The sequence below is a fragment of the Rhinoderma darwinii genome, chromosome 2, assembly GCF_050947455.1.
Source record: "Rhinoderma darwinii isolate aRhiDar2 chromosome 2, aRhiDar2.hap1, whole genome shotgun sequence".
NCBI classification, from domain to species: domain Eukaryota; kingdom Metazoa; phylum Chordata; class Amphibia; order Anura; family Rhinodermatidae; genus Rhinoderma; species Rhinoderma darwinii.
Genome location: NC_134688.1, coordinates 464468415 through 464492652, shown reverse-complemented (window position 1 = coordinate 464492652; position 24238 = coordinate 464468415). Strand labels below are relative to the sequence as shown.

Below are 24238 nucleotides of genomic sequence, written 5' to 3'. Positions count from 1 at the left end.
TACGGTGTTCACTTTGCGGTTTAAATTACATATTGACTTTATTAATGGAGTCATTACGGTATTTTTATGGAAAAAAAATGGTTTTATTTATTTTTTTACTGTACTTTTTATTAATAATCTTTATTTCACATTGATTACTTATTTTATTAGTCAACTAGGGGACTTTACTGTGCGATCTTCAGATCGCTGCTATAATGCTTTGGTATACTTCGTATACCAGAGCATTATTGCCTGTCAGTGTAAATCTGACAGGCAATCTGTTAGGACGTGCCTCTGGTGCGTCCTAACAGGCATATGTCCAGGGCAGACCTGGGGGCTTTTATCAAGCCCCCGGCTGCCATGACACCCCATCAGAGACCCGCGATTGCATTTGCGGGCCGCCGATGGGTGACAGGGGGAGCTCACTCCCTCTGTAAACAAAGTTAAATGCCGCGGTCACTATTGACGGCGGCATTTAACGCGTTAAACGGCCGCGATCGAAGTAAACTTCGATCGCGGGCGTTGGAGCAGGAGCTCAGCTGTCATCAGACAGCTGAGCCCCGGCTCCAGCCTGCACGGGAGACCCGTGCAAGACTTAGACTAGGCTCACGTGAAAAGGCGTCAGCCTAGCCTAAGGCCCCTTAGTGACGAACGTAAAAAGGCGTATTGTTGGTCACTAAGGGGTTAAACCAGGCAAATTAAGCCCACCTCTATAGCTAAGCCACACCCCTCAGTCAGCTCCATCTGGTCTGGTTCTCTCCCCTGATCTGTGTAAAGAATGGATGTAACCATGAAGATAAGTGTTATGTCCTTGATTGGTTCCATCTCATCAAAATTTGTTCTGTCCCGTGGCTTAACTCAGAGCCAACATCAGGAATTACTGGGCCCCATACAGCCAAAGAGATTGAGCCGCCCCTCCATTACCGGGGGTGGGCAACGGAAAGTGTAGCGCGCCGCTCATGTTTGTACGCTATGCGCAGTAACTGATTTTGTTACTGACGTCAAGTTACAGTGAACAAAACCATGGTGCAGTCAGTGACCGTTTGATACCCTGGATTTTATTGAATTCAACCAAAAAGTTTCCCACTGTATGGCACACAATGGGATACGCCTGGGGAATGGTCCTGGGGAAACTCCTGAAGTCACTGTCCATAAATGGACAGAGTTGTCAGGAGCTTTCCCTGGGCCAAAGTCCACGGGCAAAGTGCTTGTGATGCTCTGCCTGGGGACTCCAGCAATGGGAACCTCCTGACATTACTGTTCATATAGTGATGCCAGGAGCGGTATACGTTTTTTTTTTTGTGCGGGATCTCTCAGGATGGAATAGCAGAGTATACCACGCTATTCCATCCTTCAAAAAAAAAAAAAAAAAAAGGTATATCGAAGTATACCAAACTGACGGATAGCAAAAGGACATAATGGAGCCCTATGAACACATTTAACGTGTACGTCGGGACTCGGGAACTTTGACGTACAAGATAAACTTAGGGCGATAACAGGATATGGAGGGCACCTTAAAAGAAAGTGAAGCACTTGCGAAGATGTAAGGAGCACTTAGGGCTCAACCAGACGAGCGTGTATCTAGTCTGTGTGACACACGTACTCCTGTATTCCAATGGGGCCGTTCACATGACCGTTGTATCAACGGGGCGTGTGAAGGGTCCATGAAAAAATAGGACATGTCCTAGTTTCCTGCGTGTCATGCATCCTTCCATAGACTCTAGTTTATGGCGGATCCGTGACAACGCGTCCCGCACGGGTGCACCTCGGACGTGAAAAACTGCAGTTTTATCTTATCCACTCTGCTGCTACTGTATTATGCTGCGGATTTTCCACAATGAAATCTGTTGCTGAAAATCCGCAGTGTTTGACAATCACCAGAATGCCCTAAAGCCCATGCAGCTTTTTTTCTGCGGCATGTGCATGGGGTTTTGAAAACCCCATTCGCATGAGCTGTACCGCACCGAAAATAGGAGACAAATCCACCACGTCTGAGGCGGCCTTAGGGTCTATTCACACAGGGTAGTCAAGTCCCATTTTTTGCGAAGAGATTTGCAAAATCGCAGCGAAAAAATTATGTGCCTAAAAGCACTGTTTTTTTAATGTTTTGTACAGTTTTTTATGCAATATTTGTAATCGCTGCATAAATGAGGCAGAAGTGAGGCGATTTTTTAAAATCGCGGCAAACCTGCGCCACTTTTGCCGAAATTACGAAAATCGTGGCAAAAAAACGCTAAGTGAACGAAAACAACACTTTATTTTCTACAAGCGGGGTCAGAAGGGATGTGAAGGCGGATGGGGCACTCACCAGTCTTGCAGGGTCCAGTCGGATGCGTAGAGAAGGACCTGTCTGGTGGGCGGCTCTCTCCACATGCAGCAGCTTCCCCGAAGTCCTCTCAGTGTCTCAGCGTTAGTTACTTCGGAGGAAGGAACGGGCCCCAGTTGAAGGGTTCGTTCTTTTCTCCAAGTAACAAATGCTGGGGCCCTGATAGAAATGTTTAAAGTTAATAAGAAGCGGGCGGGCCCCTGACTGCAGTACCAGCTATACTGCCCTGATGGTGGCCCTGGCATAACTACTAGAGATATGACATTTGACTGCTATGAAACCTGTGGTGGGACGGACCTGGCTCTGAACTGCTTTCCCTGTTGCCATGACACTGTGATAGAGGCTGCCTGCAGGCACCACTATGGGGCGCTCACTGCATACAGATTTAGACACTTCCCATTGAGTTTAATACTAGCTGTATAAATCCATACGCAGATAGCTCCCCCTAGTGGTGGCTGCATGGAGCAAGAATTATATAATTTATTAAGTCAGAAAAAACAGAGCTGCCCTAGTTAAGCTTTAGGCCTCATTCACACGACAGGGTTTCCCGGCCGGGTGCCGGCCTTTCATAAATTGGCCGGCACCCGGCTGCATTAGGAATAATAGACCCCTAATGGGGCTATTCACACGACCGATTTTTTGACGGCCGGGAAAACCGGCCGTCAAAAAATAGGACGTGCTCTATTTTCGGCCGGGGCCGGGTAATACACGGCCATCACCGGAATGTGTCCCGAGTGATGGCCGGGTTTTTCTGTCGCTTGCGCTCTATCTCCTCCTCCTCACAGCGCAGAGTGCTGTACACTGTGTGGCAGGGCCGAGGTGTACAGCAGGTGGAGGGAGCTCTGCGCTGGCTCCCTTCCCCTGCTTGTTTTAAAAGCGCCCTGGCCCGGCGACACCTTCCATGGCCGATGGCGCCGCTAGAAGTTGCTGCTGCTGTGGCTGCTACTACTGTAGCGACGCCACTATAGCAGAGCAGGGAGGTATCTCCCCGCTCTGCTATGCGCTAGCTCCATTTTAGCTCCCTGAAGGAGCGGAATCCCCGTGTTTTCGGGGATTCCGCTCCTGAACAGAGCGCTTGATGTCTCTGTCCATATCTGGGCAGTGACATCAGGGGAAACTCCTGAAGCGGAATCCCCGAACACATGGGGATTCCCCTTCAGGAGTTGCCGCTGATGTCACTGTCCAGATCTGCCCGGCCCGGAACGGATGCAAAACTTTATGCAAACCGTCCGGGCAAAATGGCACTCGGGCTTGGGCGGGATCCTGTCGTGTGAATCCCGCCTTACAGTATTATGGAATTATTATGCAAACATAAAGGTGGATTATTAACTTTTATTGATGTGTATTGAACTGAGCAATCAGTTTGGGCAGGGGGCCCATTCTGAATTTTCCGATGGGGCCTTATGAATTCTGTGTGCTATAGTTTGAAGGAATTTGAGACCTGCTTTTATGATGTTTTTATTTTTTTTAATTCTTAGAACAATTTTTGTTTATCTTTATAGTTTAATTTCCCTGGACCACGTTGGGGCTTGTAGTGTCTTATGTATAGAGTATAATAGAATTGTGTTATGGTCATGTCCAGTGGATTGGTCACGTTGGGAGTTGTACTGTTCTATGTATACAGTATAATATAATATAATTGTATTATGGTCATGTCCAGTGGTCGGGACATGTTGGGGCAGGGGCATAGCTACGGGGGAGCAGGCGGGGCATGTGCCCTGGGCGCAACTTAGAGGGGGGTGCCAGCGCCTCCCCCTCATGCACTATAATTGTACCTGCGTCTATAGGACACCGGTACAATTAGAAGCAATGAATGGCCGGGTACGTTCCGTGCGCCGCTTGCGTCGTTGAAAGGCGCTGATTGACAGGGAAGCGTTCAACCCCAGGAGACCTGCACAGAAGAGAGCAGGTCTCCATTGCTGCCGGACGGCGTGGGAGCGGGAATAAGGTGAGTTTAAATAGTTTGTTATTTTATCGTAATAAAAAAGTGTGTGCCATTATCTATGGGGGGAGGGATTTATCTACAGGGGGGGCTTTATCTACCAGGGGGAGCTATCTACAGGGGGGCTACATACTGGGGTGGGCTATATATGGAACACTAAATACAGGGGTGGGCTATATCTACAGGGGGGCTATATACATGGGTGGGCTATATCTACAGGGGGGCTATATACAGGGGTGGGCTATCTGTGGAGCACTATATACAGGGGTGGGCCATATCTACAGGGGGGCTATATACAGGGTTGGGCTATATGTGGAACACTATATACAGGGGTGGGCTTTATCTACAGGGGGCTATATAGAGGGGTGGGCTATATCTACAGTGGGCTATATACAGGGGTGGGCTATCTATGGAGCCCTATAGGGGGAGCTATATGTGGGACACGATATACAGGGGTGGGCTATAGCTACAGGGGGGCTATATACAGGGTGGGGCTATATGTGGAGCACTATATACAGGAGTTGGCTATATCTACAGGGGGGCTATATACAGGGTGGGGCTATATGTGGAGCACTATATACAGGGGTGGGCTATATCTACAGGGGGCTATATACAGGGGTGTGCTATCTGTGGAGCACTAGAGGGGGAGCTATATGTGGGACACTATCTACAGGGGTGGGCTATATGGGGGCACTATCTACAGGGGTGGGCTATATGGGGGCACTATCTACAGGGGGCACTATCTACAGGGGGCTCTATGGCAGGCACTATCTACAGGAGGCACGGTGTGTGTGGGGGACACAGTGTATGGTGCTATTATAATTAGAGGTGCAGTGTATGGCGCTATTATATTTAGTGGCGTAGTGTGTGGTATAATGAGAACTTTATCTTTGTTTATAGGTGTAGAAATGTTGGAAAAGTGAGAAGCTGAAGACATCTGAGCGGCAAACTGCAGAAATGGGCTGTGACCGGGAGAAGTTGTCATAGAGTTCTGGACTGGATGGAGAAAAAGAACTAGAATCTGAGACGTCAACGGTGAGTCACTTAATGTAAATGTTTATTCTGCCTCTAATCAGCACTGTAGTCACTGTATGATCTGCAGCGAGATGAAGGGTGGTATGATTATGATACGATTTATTTTTTGTGAAACAGCATATCCTTACCAGTGTTCAGGCCATGCTGGGAGCTGTAAACAATTTAGTACAAACCTATACGTCAGGGGTTGCACTAAATTGAGCTGTATTTGTGCTGGTGTTGTATATATGTACTGAGCTTGGTTCTGGTGCTGTATACATGTAATGAGCTTGATTCTGGGGCTGTATTTATGTACAGAGCTTGGTTCTGGTACTGTATATATGTACTGAGCTTGGTTCTGGGGCTGTATTTATGTACTGAGCACTATTCTGGTGTTGTGTATAGAACTATATTGCTTGTAAAATGTACAAATGTTTTCATGCTCGAGTTACATTAAAAAAAATGTGGAAAAGAAATGACACGTCATTGATTAGAGAAAAAAACATGGCGAGGGGGAAGGAGAAACTGAATCTTTCCCTGGGTGCTGGAAAACCTTGCTACACCTCTGTGTTGGGGGTTATAGTGCTCTATGTATAAAGTATAATAGAATGGTATTATGTCATGTCCAGTGATCAGGTCACGTTGGGGGTTGTAGTGTTCTATGTATAACGTATAATATGATTGTATTGTGATCATTTACATTGTTCAGGAGATCAGTAGGCTCATTTATAGACATTTTATTAATAAAGGTTCATTTATAGACATTTTATTAATAAAGTTTCATGTAAGTACAAAATTGTTCTTGATATTCTAGAATCCTTGGCACAGTGACAGCCTCCCAGGCAGCGCAGAAAATTGTAATCATCACACCCCAGTAAGCGGCTTCTGTACTCACAGAGACCCAGACTTCGCGTCCGTAATCCCCAAGATGCTGCAGGAGTCCCAATCACAACCCGCATTGACCATGTTCATCTCTAGTCATTTCTATGGGTTGAGCTTAGGCTGGAGTATCTGTGACTTGCAGACCAGACTCCATCACCGCAGCAGAGAAGCGTTTGGGTAATAAATTCCGGGCGTTCACATTCTTCAACACTTCCCTAATGAGAAATCTCTTCCCACTTCTTCTTCCCACAGGCAGCATTGCTTAACACAAGATTAAGCCCCGTTATAATGAGACATAACTGCACATTCACACTCCCAGGGACAGATCTGTAAACCCTTCTTCTATCTTATGCTACATTAAGGGCCGAATGTAACAGAGAATTAGGTCTGCTCTGATGGCGGAGACACGTAGCTGGAGCCTCTTATTGACTGAACCACATTTACACCTCAATGGCCATTTGTCATATTATTTCAGTGAATGTCTCTTGTATTTGATTTTCATTTCAGTAATAAGATGTAAGTCTGTAGAAGAGAAATAAAATGTTGTTGTTTTTTTTTTATGTTGCCGCTATTTATTTTAAAACTTCCCTGGGGCGGCCATATTGGAGACACTTGCAGCAGGGTGCATGTGCTTTATGCCAGTTACAACTGTAGTACTCAAGCAGGGATTAATCCTGCAAGCTTTATTTCAGGTAGGAGGCAATGACAGAGACATTATCGATAAACACTGTAATCCACCAAGAACTAGGAGGCGTCACTTTTAAATTGTAATCCACTAAGAACATGAAAAATCTAAAAGTTCCGTTTTGGGGCTGGTATGGATCAGTGCCAGGACTTGGGCCTTGTAGTAGGTTTGGTAAAAGATAAGTTCTGTGTAGCACGATGGGTGTCCTCCAGAAGGCCTGTAGAGATGAGGAGGGGTTCACTCTGGGACCTGCTCTCATATTTTGGACGGAAAGCAAGTGGAAGTCAACTGGTGCTATCTGCATTACTCTGTGTATTCTCGTTGCCTAGGGGAGTGGGCTGCTATCCGGCCAAGAACAATGGAGGGGCCTTCAGTAGCCTGATTTTTAGTGACTCCTTCGCTCACACTGCTCGTAGCCCAGGGGACGATAATAAACCACCAGAGCTTTTCTGGCAGCTCTATCGCTGACTTGTACAGAATCCAGCTGCCACTCAGTCTCCTCACGTCTAACTGGCAAGTCCAACCTCAGATCTCCTTCTTTCCTGCACTGCTCCACACTGTTCTTTCCCTCTCCTTCCTTCCTCTTAGGGTATGTGCACATGTCGTGTTTTCAGCAGTTTTTCAGGCCGTAAACGTGCCGAAAAACGGCTGAACGTTACAAGGAGCAATTATCACCACACATACTAGCATCATACTGTTAGCGATCAAGTCCTAGAATACCAAGACCAACATTACAAATACTGTATATAAGGGCCAAATAATACCACCATGCCATGACCACATATTACCACCGCGTAGTGACTGATTAAAATACTGTTACTGTATAATTCCGCCACACCATGAGCACATATTACCACCGCATAAAGTGGTGACAGAATAATACCACCATATTGTTACTGAATAAAAACCACTATACAAAGACCAAGATTACACCATACTGTGACCATAAAGTGGTAGATACTGGTTCAACCACAGGCGCTTTGCAGACCATATAAGTGAATGCGATAGTTACATTCAGTGACTCACAGGTGACGTCTTCTCTGATCATCATTTACTTTTCCTATTCTCCAAGCGGCCAAGACAACTTCTCCCAGCCTCGACTCGTCTCTTAAGAATATGGCGCACATACATCTTTGAGATGCTGATGCTAAGTCATGCCTCAGTGTCAACTCAGGTTCGTCGGGAAACTTAGCATCAACGTCTCTCTGTCACGGCAAACTTTTGAATGTCTCTTACTTGTATGCATTCTGACCTGTAACTCTGTTCCCTGGTTGGGCTGCCATTGTTTTGCCAATATACTAATTGGTAACCGGTCTTTACCACATGGCTGGATTAAATTCTGAGAATAATACCCCCGTTTCCCCCATTACTTCCTCCCAACCAGTATCAATACAGCCACAGTTGTCTCCCTTTGCCTAAACCCAAAAATGTCTGCTGGGAATTAACTTTTTATTTGTAACCCTTGAGTAGGAGTATTAATACTTTTTTTTTTGTCTGAAATTAAAAATACGGGTCTGCTTTTTCCCCCCAGAAACAGAGACGCTTGTCTTTGTATTAGACACATGTCTGGTATTGGAGCATTCAATTCAATAGGGCTGAGTTGCAATACCAGACACAGCCCATGGACAAGAGTGGCGCGGTTTCTAAAAAAATTAAAAAAATAACCCGGTAAGCTTCTGTTTGCCAATCTCACATACATTTAATATGCTGGGAATAAATATGTTAACAAGCAGGAAAAACCTTTCCTCGAATCGAGAACAAGAGGAAACCAGCGACCGCAATATTATAATTAATCTCTGGTCCTCAAAAAGATCCTGGTGACAAATATTACAGCAATATTACAGGCTGTAATTACCCTGCACTTAGCAGTAAATGGCAAAGCTCGCATAAAGGGCAGCAGACCTGTTCTCCTAGCAACTATAAGACACTTACTTTGGCTTCCCGAGCTTGTAATTACTGCATCTTCTGCATATGGAAGGAGTCGGAATCAAACTACCTTTTGTGTTCCTAAAATAGCAGCGAATAAGTAGGGATCAATTTACATTTGTGTTCTAACAATAGATGTTTTACACAGAATTACAACCATGTTAGGTCATTTTTTAAGTCGTTGATCCAAAAGCAGTCAATTCCGGCGTCTTCAATTACCGTTCCATACCGGATATTGCTTAAAGGGCGTCTATACTTTTGCAATCATTTTCTAATTGCTCCAATGCATCTAAAATAGAAAAAAGGAGCCGACAATGCAAACAGTCTTGGTTAAAAATTCTCCTGCCGTTTTGTGTATACAGCTTCAATGCAGTCCTATGTTTCTCCATGATTATTATGTGCGACACCGCACCCTCTGCCCCCTCAGACAGTAGAAGAAAGGGCAGATGGTTGAAGACGGAGCTGTAGGGAATGTCAGCCTATCATGAGTGCACGGGTGGCAATTCTGAAAACTAGAATATTTCAATATGGATACAAATTAAAATCCAATAAAAATTATTATTTTTTTAACACCACTTTTTTTTTTTTTTCTTATAACCTTACACTTCATTAGTTTATTTTCACATTTTTTTATGGCCAATTAGCTTTTACTTTCAAACTTTTTTTTTTTTTAAAAAACCCTTCACGTACTATTACGTCGCAGCAACAATATAGTTAACACGAACCGTAGTAATAGTACTTTTAGGACATCTCCGGCTTTAACCACTTAAAGTATTGTAATTGATTAAAGAGTTCAGGAGGTTAGATGACAAAAGAAAGTTCAGAAAATTTTCTAGAAATACAAAAAGTTTGAAGAAAATAAAGTTTTTTCCTTACAAAATGCTTTATAAATTGGAAACTACACATAATTGGTATTTACGCATCCAAAATTACATGTACTATAAAAATATAGTTATTTATCTCGCATGGTGAACGCCGTAAAAAAAAAACTAAAAAAGTTTTTTTTATCATCTCACCTTCCAAGAAAGCAAAAAAAAAATTCATCAAAAAGTTGTCCTAGTTGTTATACATAGCTCACAAAGTGAATGTTACTTGGTTGTAGTGCTCAGCAAGAGTGGGTATGCTACACAGTGGCGTAATTACTACCATAGTAGCACCACTTTCAATTATATCTGCATCCTCAGGACGCAGATAGATTTGAATACAATGGTGGAGCAGGTAGCCTTTAGCTCCTTGCTCCACCATTCACTCACTGACCCCTGACGACAGCGCAGGTTGGTGAGTTGCAGTGACGTCATCGCGCCTGACAGTGCCAAGCCGCAGACTGCAAGGGCTGTGAAAGGCCTCAAGAGTGAGCTGCTCGCTTTGCCGTAGATACGGGGCTAGGTGAGTATTACTTTTATTTGATATTTTCGTGTGGGAGGCACTAGGTGGGCATCACTACTCTGTGTAGGGCACTAAGAAGGCATCACTAGTGTGTGGGGAATTATTTATATGTAAGGGCACTAAGGGGGCATCTTTAGTGTGTGAGGTGTACTAAGGGGGAAATATTACTGTGAGAGGGACATCCTTACTTTGGGTGTGGGGCACTAAGGGGGCATAATTACTAGGAGAGGGAATCCTTATTGTGTGAGGGGTACTAAGGAGAATTATTACTGTGAGGGGTCATCATCGCTGTGTGGGGGCACTATTACTGTGTGCCACACAAAGAGGGCACTATGAAAGTTTGTGGGACACAAAGCGGGGCACTGTTTGCAACTATTAATTTTGGGAGCATGATCTCTGTGGCACAATTTTTGTAGCAGTAGGACACTGTTAAAGGCGGTACCAGGATGGAAAGTTGCTGTACAGAGAGAACATGTTTTCAAAAAACGAATTGCTAAAGACATCTGAGAAGCAAACTCTGCAGAGACGTGTCGTAGCCGGTAGAAATCATCATGGCGGTCTGAGTCGGATGGAGAGAAAAGGAATAATGAATGACTCCAATCGGAGAAGACATCACCTGTCACTGGATTTAATTGTACTATATACATTGCACTGTATTCACAGGGTGATAATACTCTGCAGAGCACCAGTGTAGTGCTGGAATGTGGCACCTATATGGGCACTGTATGGTGATATTTATTATTAGTCTTTGTGACAGATTTATGTGGTCATGGTGTGGAGGTTCAATTGGGTCATTGTATTGTGATATTATTTGGCAAGTGCATGACTATTACTGAGAGGTAAACAATCATATATGGGGCCTCGCCTTTCCTAGTTATGCCCCGATACTTTTAGGTGTAGTAGTGTATGTTGCAAAATGATATATATATATATATATATGGTATATTTCACAATGTTCTGTTCAGCTATTGGGTGTACTGGCTTACGATGCAATGTTCTGTTCAGTTAGTCATTGTACCAGCTTGGGGCGCAATGTTCTGCCATCAAGTTGGTGTATTGGCTTATTTTTTAATGCTCTATTCAGTTAATGGGTGCACTAGATTATGATTAGTGACTAGTTTAGGGCGCAATGTTCTGCACAACTAGTGGGTGTAGAAGCTTGATCTAGTTTGAAATAACTTCTAACTAGGTGTACTAGCTATTATGATCTAGATCTGTATGGCTAGTGGACTTACTAGCCATATCGCGATGTCTCATCTTCGATAGCTAGAAAAGTACTGTCTATAATATATTCATCCTCAGAAATAGCATTAATGTCTCTATTCGGTAGCAGCAGGCACACCTTCTTAGTTAATTAGACATGGAGAAAAGCGAAGAAGTCTAATCACAGAACGTGCCTTCGTTGCCATCAGCCATTACCTGGAGATTGCACTAAATATATTTGTAAACCTTGTTCCACACCTCATGAGGAGAACCCTTTACAAGCAAAAGCAAAGGAATTTTTCAGCTGGTTGAAAGGTTGTAGAGACTTTTTCAGAGGCCGAGACTGGTCCAAGCAAGAAATCCAAAAACAGGTCTGGTCAAGCTTCTCCTTCCTAATCTTCTCAGGTCTTGAAATTCTATCTGAAGGTGAATTTGAGTCATCAGACTCTGATCCTGAAGTCCTTGAGGCCGATTGTATGTTTAGACAAGAGAATTCAGATACTGGTCAAAGATATAAATAAGATGGAATTCAAAAGAGGAGGTTGATCCTCTTTTTATTTTTTTTGAGACTCCTGACTGGCTATATAGTAATAACAGGTATCCTGGAAAAATCCAGGGAAGAAAAAAAACTTAGGGATCAGGGTCAAAGCAGTATACAAGCTGTATCCTATAGATTCTGAAAATTGGGAATTTCCAGCAAAGGTAGACCATGAAAGGTACGGATTCTCTGCGCAGATCCAACTGGTATGAAAACTTTAGGGCAATGCTCCCAAGGAAAAAGTATGCAGAAAAACTCTAGTGCCACCTATAGGGAACTACCCTGTAAGTGAATATCCGACTCTTTATAGAGCCTTGACTCAAGTTATTAGCCAAACCAGACATCCATTTGTTGACAGCACTGTTTCGGAGATGTTGGTCCTCATCAGTAGAGAAAGGTTTTGTTTGGAAGAATGAGACGCATTTGTAGCAGCTCTTGGAAGGTATTGATTCTCCTTGCTGAGTAAGCTGGTAGGCAGTGTAAAGGCAATGCTCCCGGGAGAAGTATGCAAAATAGCTTTCCCAGAGGAATATCTAGATTTTATCCAGGAAGAGCAGAATGTCCAGAATATCCACAAATCACCCAGGAGAGAAACTTGGAAAGAAACTATTTCAGGGTGATTCCAAGCCTTCAAGCTTCTGCTCCAGGCCCCATGGATTGACAATTAGCTGGATGCTGAATTCAATTTCTCAAGGTTACTCTCTGGGAGTTCCAAAAACCTCGCGTATACATATTCATAATGATTCAGTAGACTATTGTATGAACTTTACAGACAGAATTCCTAAAAAAAATATCCATAGATTGTTCCAAAATAAGAACCGTTTCAAGGAAAATATTTGAATCTTTTTTCTGTTCCCCAACCAGACTTCCTAAAAAAATTTCTTCAAAAAAAATAATTAAAGATGGACATTATAATATCATTCACCACAATGATAAAGGATGGATGTTTCATGGTTTCAATGGACTTGCGTTCATGTCCCTATAAGACCAGGAGACAAAACATTTCGTGGCAGTACAAGAGACCGGACCTTTTGCTCTCACTTCAGGACCCAGAGTGCTCACCAAAGGGACCATAGCTCTGAGACTTCAGGTGATTGTTTCATACCAAGATGATTGGCTGATAAAAGCCGCCACTCCGGTAGCACTTTTTTTGCCCCACGTAAACAGTACAATACAAATGTTATCTTCCAACGTTTTTTTTTTGTAATCAGAGCTCCAGCCTGTCCAAGAAAAGAAGTTTCAGGCTCATCAGTTCAGAAACAATGAAACTCTCAAAGTGGATCGGTTGTGGATAATCCAGCAAAAGTTCACTCTTCTTTCGAGACAATCTAGAGTCTCCCTACCCAGATAATGAGCTCTAGACCTGCTAACTTCCACCACATCTCATATAGGAGACCTACAATTGGGCAGGTTGGCAAACGTAGAGAAACCAAAAAACAACAGTTTGCACTCGTCTCACGGACGACGAACGAGGTGAAATCTGACCTGGTGGCGCAGGAACAACAAGCTCGCGAGAGGCAAATCCCTTTGTCGGAGAAACCCAATAATTACTACAGATGCGCAATCCTCCCGTTGGGGGCCTAGACCATGAGCCACCGGACATCGAGAGACCATCTAAGATTATTCCATTTCGGTGCGAATCCTGCAGCCAAAATTTAGCTACAACTATACAATTTGTGAACCCAGGCTGAAAGATATTATCTTGGATTTTTACGCTTCACATGACCTACCGCTGAGGTTCTTCTACCTGCTCACTCTACGAAGGCAACAGCAGCATCCTGGGCAGAGTTTGCCAACATCTTGTGGATCAGAATTGTGGCATGGCTTCCTGGGCTAAACCAAATACATTCACTAGGGGCTGGCTGGTCAAACTTTGGCCCCTGGAGTATGAAGTGCTGCCGTATCCTAAAAACGTCCTCCCCCATGCGCTTCCGAGGATGTAATATTTCTGTATCTTATTACGCAATCATATGATGGAAGAATTGTACGTTATATCATCCTCTGTACTGTGATTGGCTGCGTTACCTGTATGTTTTGTTGTTCTTTAGTGATAGGATACGGTCCCGGACATGGACGGAGCCACTTTATTTCCAATGTGTGATGCCTTCGGACAGGAAGAAAATTTTCATGTAGAAATTTTTTTTTTTAGATTTCCATCAGGAAAGTTGTATGGGGGCTTGTTTTTTTTTGTGGGATGAGTTGTATATTTTAATGGCACCTTGGGTACATATATGATTTATATTACTGAATTTTATTATATCAATTTAGGGATAGTGGGATGGAAAAGAAACAAAACAATTTTGGAATAAAAACTAATCTTAAAATACAATAGCAGAAATATAGGATGTTTCCCATTCGCCCACCACCATGCGGTATAAGTAACTGGTTAACTTTATTATATTGGACGTTGCGATTACGGCGATTCCAAATACATATGGCTTATTTTAATACTTTGCACAACAATACTTTAATGGCCAATATTTTTTACTTTGGAATTCTTTCAAAACTTTAACCACATTTTTTTTTTTTTTTTCTAGTGGACTTCAACTTGCGATTCTCCATTAGACTCCATAATACAGTGAAATACTACTGTATTGTAATGTATTATGCACGGACAGGCAACCTAGGCAGAGCCTAATAGCCTTACAGACCTTTGTGAGGCCCATTACCAAACCATCAGAGCCACTCAATTGAATTATTGCCCCTCTGACAAATCACTTAACTGTCGCTACCGCTAACAACCTCCGCATCTAAGCGGTTAAATGCCTGTGACCAGAAGTGATCGCCAGCCTCCGCTATTACAGTGGGATGTTGGCTGCATATTACACAGGCACATATCTTTACAGCACGGTGCGGGAAGTATGTATGTACTCTCATTTAGGGGTTTAGGTTTCACTTGTATCTATTGTTTGATATAAGGAAAATAAAAAGATCTTCAGTCATTGGAATTACCTGTAGTACATGTGATAAATAAGGTCGGAAAATGCTTACCTACCTTGAATTACATTACCAATGCAGCTTTGGCTGTGAATGCTCCATAAGGCTTGATGCAACCAGCAATACATATGAAGATCACATCATGGGCATAAATAAGGTTTACCTTTTTATTTAACCACTATTTTGCAGCCGGTGGTCTCTGTAGCAGGTATATGATCCGCTCTGGGTCCAGACTGTGAAAGAAAAAAGGCACACCATTCCACCTCTCCCAGCAGGAAGTCCAAGCGCCACATACTATATGAATATCATCCAGCTGTAAATACTGTAAAGGAACCCTTGCCGGTCTAGGTCTGTGTAACAGAGAAAGCGCACTGCTAGGCATTACCTCCCGCACTGAACAAGCTACAGTAATGTTGTGTAGTCGCCAAAGACTTGTGTGTAGAGAAAGGAGGTTGTGAGTTTGATTGACTTTGCTATCAATCAGGGAAGATGAATATTTTCAGTGGTGAAATTCCACCGTATCCCACTACTGAACGTTGTCATAAAAAATATTTTATATGTCCAACTTTTAACAGTTTATAGGTAGAATCTGTGTATTACATTGGGTAATTCTGTAAGTATATTACATTACTTGTTTTGTACTGTACTGGAGGGAACATCTGGGATTTAGCTCTACTGGTCGTCATTGGAAACAGACAACAATCTTGTTGTCAAACACATCTTTAACAGCTGAGCTGGGCACCTATAATGCAGGGGGACAGTTAGTTTTTCCTACATCGGATTACTGTACAGTGATGGGTGTGAAGACTACACCAGGGGTCCGCAACCTTCGGAACTACAATTGTTGTGAAACGACATAAGCCAGAACGCTTTATTATTCCAGCCAATGCATGATGGGAATTGTAGTTTTAAAACAGCTAGAGTGCCAAAGGTTGCTGACCCCTGGACTACACTCTACTGCAAGGTCAGATAATAGGGAGGGCACACAGGGCAAGTGCCCTGGGGCTTCCACCACCTTGGATCTCAACAGACCACCCAATGGCCGTTTGGTTATCCAATCCAGCTCAGGTGGCCAAAAACGTGTGTGACTTTTTTTTTTTTTTTTTAATTATGGGAGTTGCTAGATATGCTCAAATAGAGAGGGCCATGCACATGCACAGCTACCATGCCTATTTGTGGCTGGGATAAAGGTTCAGGTGGGGTCCAAGGCCTAAGGTCCCCTTCACACGGCCGTGCCCGTAATCACGGTCCACGATTACAGGCACGGACGGCCGCAGACAGTTACCCGCATTTGGGTCGTGCTCCCATTATTAAAGTGTAGGCGACTGGTCCGCAAATTCAAAGAAACAGGGCATATCTTATTTGTTGCAGGTAATTTCTACGGCCCAGACACCTTTCCGTAGATATATGGGAAGGTGTCAGTGCTTCCATAGAAATTAATGTATCCATATTTGGATCCGTAATTCTGGATCAAAATTATGGTCGTGCGCATGTGGCCTTAAGCTGGCCTCACCAGAATGCAAATCTTTAGAGAAAACATCGACAGAAGAATGCGGCGAGATTTCCGCTCTGGAGCCTGCAGATTTGTGAATCCACATGTGGACTATAATACGGGGACGACCAAGATGTGTCAAATGCAATGTATTTACAAAGTTACTCAAGTCATTGTAAGTCAACTCTATGTGTAAACTGTTCACCCAATTTACCATACTGCTCGCCGACAGGCAGTAAGAGCAGTCGTCGTGCGCCACGCTAATGGGGTGTTCATTGCAATCCAGCAATCTGAATAAGACGCTGTTGCTAGTGCCACTGAGGGAGTCCGGTGTGTGTTTTGCTCACTGACATCTCTTCCTCATGCTGCTTGTTGTGGAAGGCAGCATGATATCATTTTACTTGTCCTAAAAACGTCCAAAAATGTATTTTCCGTTTCATGCCTACGCACATGATGTCACGTTAAAATGACATCATTCTGCTTTCCAGGTCAGTGCTTTATATACTCTGCGAGGTCAAGGAGTAGTGAAGAAAACACAGTTGAGGGATAAACTGTACACTTATTTATTAAGCTGCGTTTATATACAGATTAAAAGGGAGTATGACAAAATACATTTTGTGGTGAACGGAATCCTTAAATCTACAGTAAAGAATACAAAAATATGCCACTTTCAGAGGCAAACTAATTGCCACGCAGTTCCATTCCAAGAATTACAAAGTATTAACTTGATTTTTTTTTTTTTTTTTAAGACACCGAAAATAAAAAACAAAAAAAAACCTTCAATTTCAACACCTGCAAAAAAGTACTGAACTCCGATGCAGCAGACTACTAAAATCTAGAACATTTGGGTTTGTTTTCATGGAATTTTTTTTTTCTGCAGGGAAAAAAGGACCCCCTTCCACCCCTCTTACAAAATACGATATTATTCAGCTTTGCTATGGTCAGATTATATGACTAAACTCTTGTAATGAGTGATCCTAACATAACACGTGTCCTGGACACATCAAGTGCTCCGTGTGATTTTTTTTTTTAACAATAGCAAATAATTGGTTGATACAGTAACATTGAAGTAAAGCTGGCTTTGGCATTCAATATATATTTATATATATGTGAACTAAGAAATATATTTTTTTATTTTAGAGATCTCATTTCTAATGAGCAAAATAGATGCTGTATATAGTTTGTTTTTTTACTTTGTATAAATATATTTAATTTTTTTTGTCAAACAAATAGGGCACATCATGTTGCTAATCGTCTACTTTTGTCAAACTGATGCTAAGTCGACTTTCAGTAAGGCAAAGAAAAAAAAAAAAAAGGCAAATTGAGTCAGCGTCCCCTCTCGCTATACCCAAGATTGTCCCGTTCCTACTCAAAAAGGTAATAAAACCCATCAAAACCTATCGAGGCCTTCACCGAGCAACTGAAGTTAAAGGCATTTGTGAGTAATCTAACCGATAGAGCGCAAGACAACCAAAGAAAATAAAAAGTACAAATTTTTTTTTTTTTTTTTTAAGTATGTAGTGAAAAATTAATTCGAGAAAAAAAACCAAAAACAAAAAAACCGAACTAAAAAAAACCAAACACAAATAAATGCCCCTTTAGAATTAAAACAGATACAGAATACAAAAATCTTGCAGAAAAGAATAAACGGCAGAGAAAACGGCATTTTTAAAATTTTCTATTTTCCATAAAAAAAAAAAAAAAAAAGGAAAGAGTCCGAGCAGAAATTATTCAACTGTTTATCATACATAAGACTGCAGGACTATATTACAAAGGGCGTTTCTTTTGTCATTTAACGTTACAATATACACAGCAAGTCCGGACTAGATCGTACAATCTGAACACAGGTATAGGTACCTTTTTTTTTTTTTTTTTTCACTTTTATTTTTCCCATGCTGTTTCTTTACAATGCACAGACGTCCTGTAACCAAACTGTGTAGAAAAGCAAACAAAACTGGACTGTACCCAAGATGTCGGAGCATGTGAATGTAGTTTTTTCGTTTTTGACACTCATATTGAGAAAATCAATGTTTTCATAAGGTACAGACTTCTCGTTATGTAAAAGTCTATTCTCCTGTGAAGAGGGGACACTAGCGGCCATCACCGATGTGGATGCAGGGCGAACAAAAGCGCCAGATATTTTGGTGACAATATGGACCAAGGCTGATCTCGGCGTCAAATTTGGAAGCGGTTAATATTTTGTATACAGCACAAAAAGTATACACAGTCTATAAGGGGTAGTTCACACTACGTTTTTTGGCACTAATTTTGACACAGAAACCGCATCAGAATCAGCGGTAAGAAACGTCCCAAATTGTTCCCATTGATTTCAATGGGAGGTAGGGGTTTTTTTTTCCCCCTCGATCATTTGGCCGCTCACAGATCACAAAAGCAGCATGCTCTTTCTTCGAGCGGTTTCTGCCTCTGACCTCCATGGAAATCAATGGGATAGATGCGCCGGTTTTAACGTGGAAACTGCATCGAAATCAGCACCGAGAAAATCCCCAAATCGACCCCCATTAATTTACATGGGAGGCAGATGTTTTCATTTTTTTCCTGGGTGTTTTTTGATCGCTCGTGGAAAAAGCACCTGGCATGCGGTTTCGAATGGTTTCCACATCTGACCTCACATTGAAATGAATGGGAGGCAAAAAAAAAAAACGGCGCTCATTTTGCGGTGGCTTTTGCCCACGGTTTCTGAATTAGATTCGAATGCCCTATTAAAAAGCCACGGGAAAAATAAGTCACGGAGGAAAAAAAAAATAAAATAAGGGAGCGCTGCCAATTCAAAGTCTGACACAAAATTAGGGAGGAAATGGAGGGAAATTTTTTGCCTGCCCAGAAAAATTGGCATGTAAACTACCACTAAATGGCTAAAACAAACCAGAGATATTATATCATAAAAAGATAAAATAGGATCAGAGGTTGCCAAAAAAAAGTTCGGGTCGTACTAGAGAATAAAAAAAAATAAAAATAAAAAAAATTTAATAAAAAATAAAATATTGATTAAGGTCAATCCTCCTGACTACCCCTAGAACAAACCGCAAATAAGACCTGGCAAGGCCCCCCATGGATGTTATATTGTATCCAAAAACGTAAATAAATATTGGTTGCTTTATGAGATCAACCTTACGAATATTTGGCGCCAAAAGATCCACAAATGTTGTTATCTACAGATTGGCACTAGGAGCCGGCGTGCCCTCGTTTTATGGGAGAATAGACTTCAATATACAGAAAAGTCTTCCTTCTGTAACAGACTCTAAATTTTAGTTTGAACCACAAAATAGTCAATTTTATACTATATGTATTAATATTTCCCTCTGCATTGAAATAATTAATTTTCTTAATTAAAATGATGACCTATGAACAAAACATTCAAAATAAATATGGAAAGCATTTGGAATCAAACTTAACCAGTCATTAAATACCAAAAAAATTTGAAACCAATTAAAAACCAAAATGTAAACACCAGTTTGTAACGGAGGGTTGCTCTCAATTCACATGTGCCAGTTTTGCGACAATTTTTCACTTTTTTTTTTTTTTTTTTTAACAGTAAAATATTTGACTGAAATAAAAAAAATTAAAGAAAAATGTGGCAAAAATGGCATGAACTCGCACTTACGGGACTTGGTACCACTTGTCGAATACAGCTTAGGGTACATTCACACAATGCATTTCCGCAACTTTTTTGCTGTTTTTTTTTTTTTTATTAAAAGAGATATTTAAGAAAAAAATACCCCAAAAAATTGGGCAAAATGCCACATGTGAACATACCCTTAAAGAATTACTGAACCCTAATGCAGCCAATCATCTATATACCCTGCTGACTTAGTGAATAGGATTCTGGCAAAATATTAAATTTGTCTGATACCATATAAAATTCTATAGAATATTTTTTCTGCAGGACTTCATCTAGGTTATGGATTAAATGGTATCTTGAAAAAAAAAAATAAAAAAAAATAAAAAAAAATTACATTTAAAATATAATAAAAATAGAAACATTTTTATTCAAAAGGACCTCAAGTGTCAGGGGCTAAATATGCAACTGAAGCAAGTTTATTCCCGGGTATATATTTAACATTCTTTAATTAAAAAAAATTAAAAAAAAAAAAAAAAAAAAAATTTGGAAGCCAGACAATTCCCTTAAAACCTTTAAAAATGATAGAAAACTTGTAATACTCATGAATATCGCTTTATACCTCTGACAGCCTGAATATTGAGAATGTCGTGTGACAAGGTTCATTCAATGTTCGGTACAGAAATTACTGCAAAGATTTCGCTAATAGTTTTGACAACAGTTCCAGTTTTGTAGAAGCTATAATACAGCCATAATTATCAACTGAAGATTGAAAAAACGCTCTAACGTACGCCTCGTGTCAAAGTGCGATACTGCTACATTATTGGTTACAGACATCTATGTGCTATAAAAACAGCTTTGGTACAATAAATTAAAAAAAGAAAAAAAAAATTTCAAATTAAAATATTTTTTGTAAAATTCACAGCATAATTGTGAGGCAAAAATAAGCAGTCACATAAAATTCTGCATTTCTTTTTTTTTTTAATTTTTTTTTTTTTTTTTTAAAAACGTTCAAGATGAACAGAAGACATCTTTGTGCAGAAGTAATGGTGGAGATACCACGTGCTGAAAAAAAAAAAAAAGCGCCAAAGTCCGAGGGAAATTTCAAAAAATAAATAAAATAATTTTTTTTTTAATAAAAACAGGTGGAAAGGGGAAAATAAAGAAGCAAAAAAAGGACACGTGTAGCTATTTCCATCCAACGCAAACCAATATTTCCTGTGACCTTCAACCATTAAAGAAGTCAGCTTTATGACACACGCAAAGTGACCTTGGGAGGAAAAACAAAATCTTTTTTTTTTTTTTTTAAACAAAAACAAAACCTCTACAATTAAAAAGGGTCACAAAAAGTCTATTTTTTATTTTTTTTAAAGAAAGGCCTCTTGAATTACCCCATTCTGCGTTTTCAGCATTAAGGACTGTCTGCAAAAACATGTCCGCAAGTGTTTGCATCTGAAATGGTAGTCTCTTTTAACTTAGAGTCCGATTCCATAAGGCCAAAGGTTATCCCAAAGACCAACACTTCGACCTCCCCGGGACGGGCCACCACGGACCGGCTGATTGCTTTTCAGTGCACCTCACAAGACAGGTTGATTTTTAGCCGACTGGTCTTTCTACTTGCAAGACCCACAAATTCCCATTAAATGGCTGCTTTTATTTCCCGGGTTCGCACCAGGATACGCTGATAACCGCCACTTTGCACGTCAACTGCTCGGCGCGACCATTTAACCGTCCCTTTTACATGGAAATGTATGGATTTTGACGAAGGTCCTTCCTTACAGTACTGCATCGGTGTCCATTTTTTGTTGGACATAAAAAGCCCCAAAAAAGGACTGTAAGGGGGGGTGCATTTTTTCGTTTTATAATGTTGCTTTTTCTTTAATCATGTTGGCAACCGACTATGTTCAGTATAACTTACTATGGTTAAAATATACAAATATATATATGCATGTACAAATACATATATAATTTTTATAAAATAATTGCAATAAGAGTGTACATGGGGGGGGGGGGGGGAGGAGGGGGTGGTATAGGGAGAGCAAAAGGAGAGGACGTAACCTCCGAGCTTTCCAATAAGGTGGATTTGGACACAGCTCTAAAAAAATAAAAATCGTTTCAACTTCATTGTCCCTTTGCAATCGTTTCAAGTTTATAAAAATAGTCAGCTTTTCCCTGTTGTAGCGGTTAAGTGTGTTTATCTCCTTCTGATAAAAGCAGCTTTTGCACTTTGTTTTTTTTTTCTTTTGTTTTTTGTTTTTTTTTTAAAAAAAAAAAAACAAACAAAAACGCAAAAAAACAAAACAAAAAAAACACCACATCTTAAGAAGTAAATTAAAAAACACACACAAGAAACAAACCTAAATTGGATTTAGTCACGAGCTAGCCACAGGACTTTGCTGAACACAAACTCCTGTCATGGGAGACTCTTCTCTATCAATTCCTTGCCTCATTGTCAGATGTCCCTCAGTTACATAGTGGGCAGGGCCTGTATTCGCAGAATATTGGTACGATGGATGGCCAGCAATGCCAGTCTCTTGGCGAGGATTTGAATAGACTGTTAAATTAACATCCATAGTTCCATTCTGTCCGAAGTCCAAGGTGTTAGCAGCCACAGGGCGGTTTTGGTAGGCCTGATTGCCTTGGTTGCCAGTAGACGAGGAAGATGTTGAGGAAGAAGTAGTTGAGGAAGACAAAGATGTCATGGAGTGGTGGCTGTGCCCAACATCCATAGAATCCTGGGTGGAGGAGCTATTTGAAGGAGAGTTGTAGATCCTGGACCTCGTCCGGCTACCCAATGATTGCTGTCCATGGCGGTGGAGATGGTGGTGGTGATGAGCACTATTCCCGTGATGATGTGGTACATTTTGTTGTAAAGGGGGGACATGAAATGTGGTTTCTTGGACTGGGTGGGTTTCAATGGTAACTTGTTTGGGGGCTTCAGTGACAGTCCAACCCACCGGCGGAGGAAACGGTTGTCGAACCTAAAACGAGAGGGGAAAGTGGTTACATTGGAATAGTATACGGTCAGATGTCTTCATTTGTGTTTTCCGGCTGCACAAGAAATTAGCAAGTTGCTTTGCACTTGGTTATCCGGTTTTAATAAATAAATTTTTTTATAATTAAAAGTGATACAATTTTCCAATATAATTTCTGTATTATTTCCTCACGGTTTTCACGATCTCTGCTTGATGTTACTCAGTAGAAACATTCATTGTTCCAATGGGGAAAATTCTGTCCATGGTCATGTGATGGACACACAGGTGCACGGCTCGTTACAGTATGTGTATCAGAGCTGCGTCTTCTAACGCTCTCAGCACCTGTGTCCATCACATGACCATGTAACGCTCCCATCACCGGTGTGTCCATCACATGACCCTGTAACGATCCCATCACCGGTGTGTCCATCACATGACCATGGGCAGAATTTTATCCACTGGAAGTAAACAATGAATGTTTCTACTGTAGAACAAGATGATCTTCAAAACCGTGAAGGATTAACCCGTTAGTGACCGGCAATAGGCCTTCTTACTGCGGCCACTAACAGGCTTTATTCAGATGCATACGCCTTTTCACGGCGCTGCATTAGAATAAAGCAGCGCTGCCGGAAGCAGTAATAGCTCCCTACCCTCAGCTACCAGTAGATGAGGGATTGGAGCAGCCCTGGCAGATTGAAATCCGCCCGTTTAACCCCTTAGATGCAGCGCTCCATAGCGAGCACCGCAGTGGAGTGGTTTTGGAGGGAGGCGGCTTCCTCTCTCACCCCACTGGCACCCTGCGACCCGATGGCAAGGTGCCGATTACATAGTTCGTACAGTTGAAAAAAAGCCACATGTCCATCAAGTTCAACCAATTACTTCTATGGCAGCCTGGGGTCCGACCGCTGGGACCCCCAGCGATGAGGAGAACAGAAGACCGAAAGTCCCCCGAAGTTCTCCATGAGAATAGTGTGCATGCGTGGCCAGCACTCCATTCATTTCTATGGTATTTTCGGGACAGCTGGCTTCCCCCAGCTTTCGGTCTCTCGTTCTCCTCACTGCTGGGGGTCCCAGCGATCACACATACATACCCTATCCTGTGAATAGAGGATACATGTGTGTGCCTGTGGGAAGACCCCTTCAATACCGGAATACGGGGACATTGTATCACTTAATTATACAAAAAAATAACAAATTTTGCTGAAACTGGACAATCCGTTTAAGTTAAAATGATAGATAAAAGGTTATTTTGCACAAAATTGATTTGCAGTTGAAGGTAAGTCGTACATCCAATGGGTGGAGGGACTTTCCCTGTAAAAGCTGTCTCACCGGTGAAGTGTCACAATTATCAGTTGATGTAAAAGGAAACAATTACT

General features: G+C 41.7%; 1 protein-coding gene across 2 annotated transcripts in view; it reads right to left on the bottom strand.

The window, feature by feature from the left end:
- Positions 1-18035: 18035 nt before the first annotated feature.
- DYRK1A (dual specificity tyrosine phosphorylation regulated kinase 1A) overlaps positions 18036-24238 on the bottom strand; it is an 82419-nt gene continuing 76216 nt past the window's right edge. For both annotated transcript variants that reach the window (XM_075854606.1, XM_075854605.1), the window contains one exon: positions 18036-22868. In XM_075854606.1, the coding sequence (XP_075710721.1) occupies positions 22260-22868 (609 nt within the window). In that variant the 3' untranslated portion in view covers positions 18036-22259. The remainder of the gene's footprint in view (positions 22869-24238) is intronic.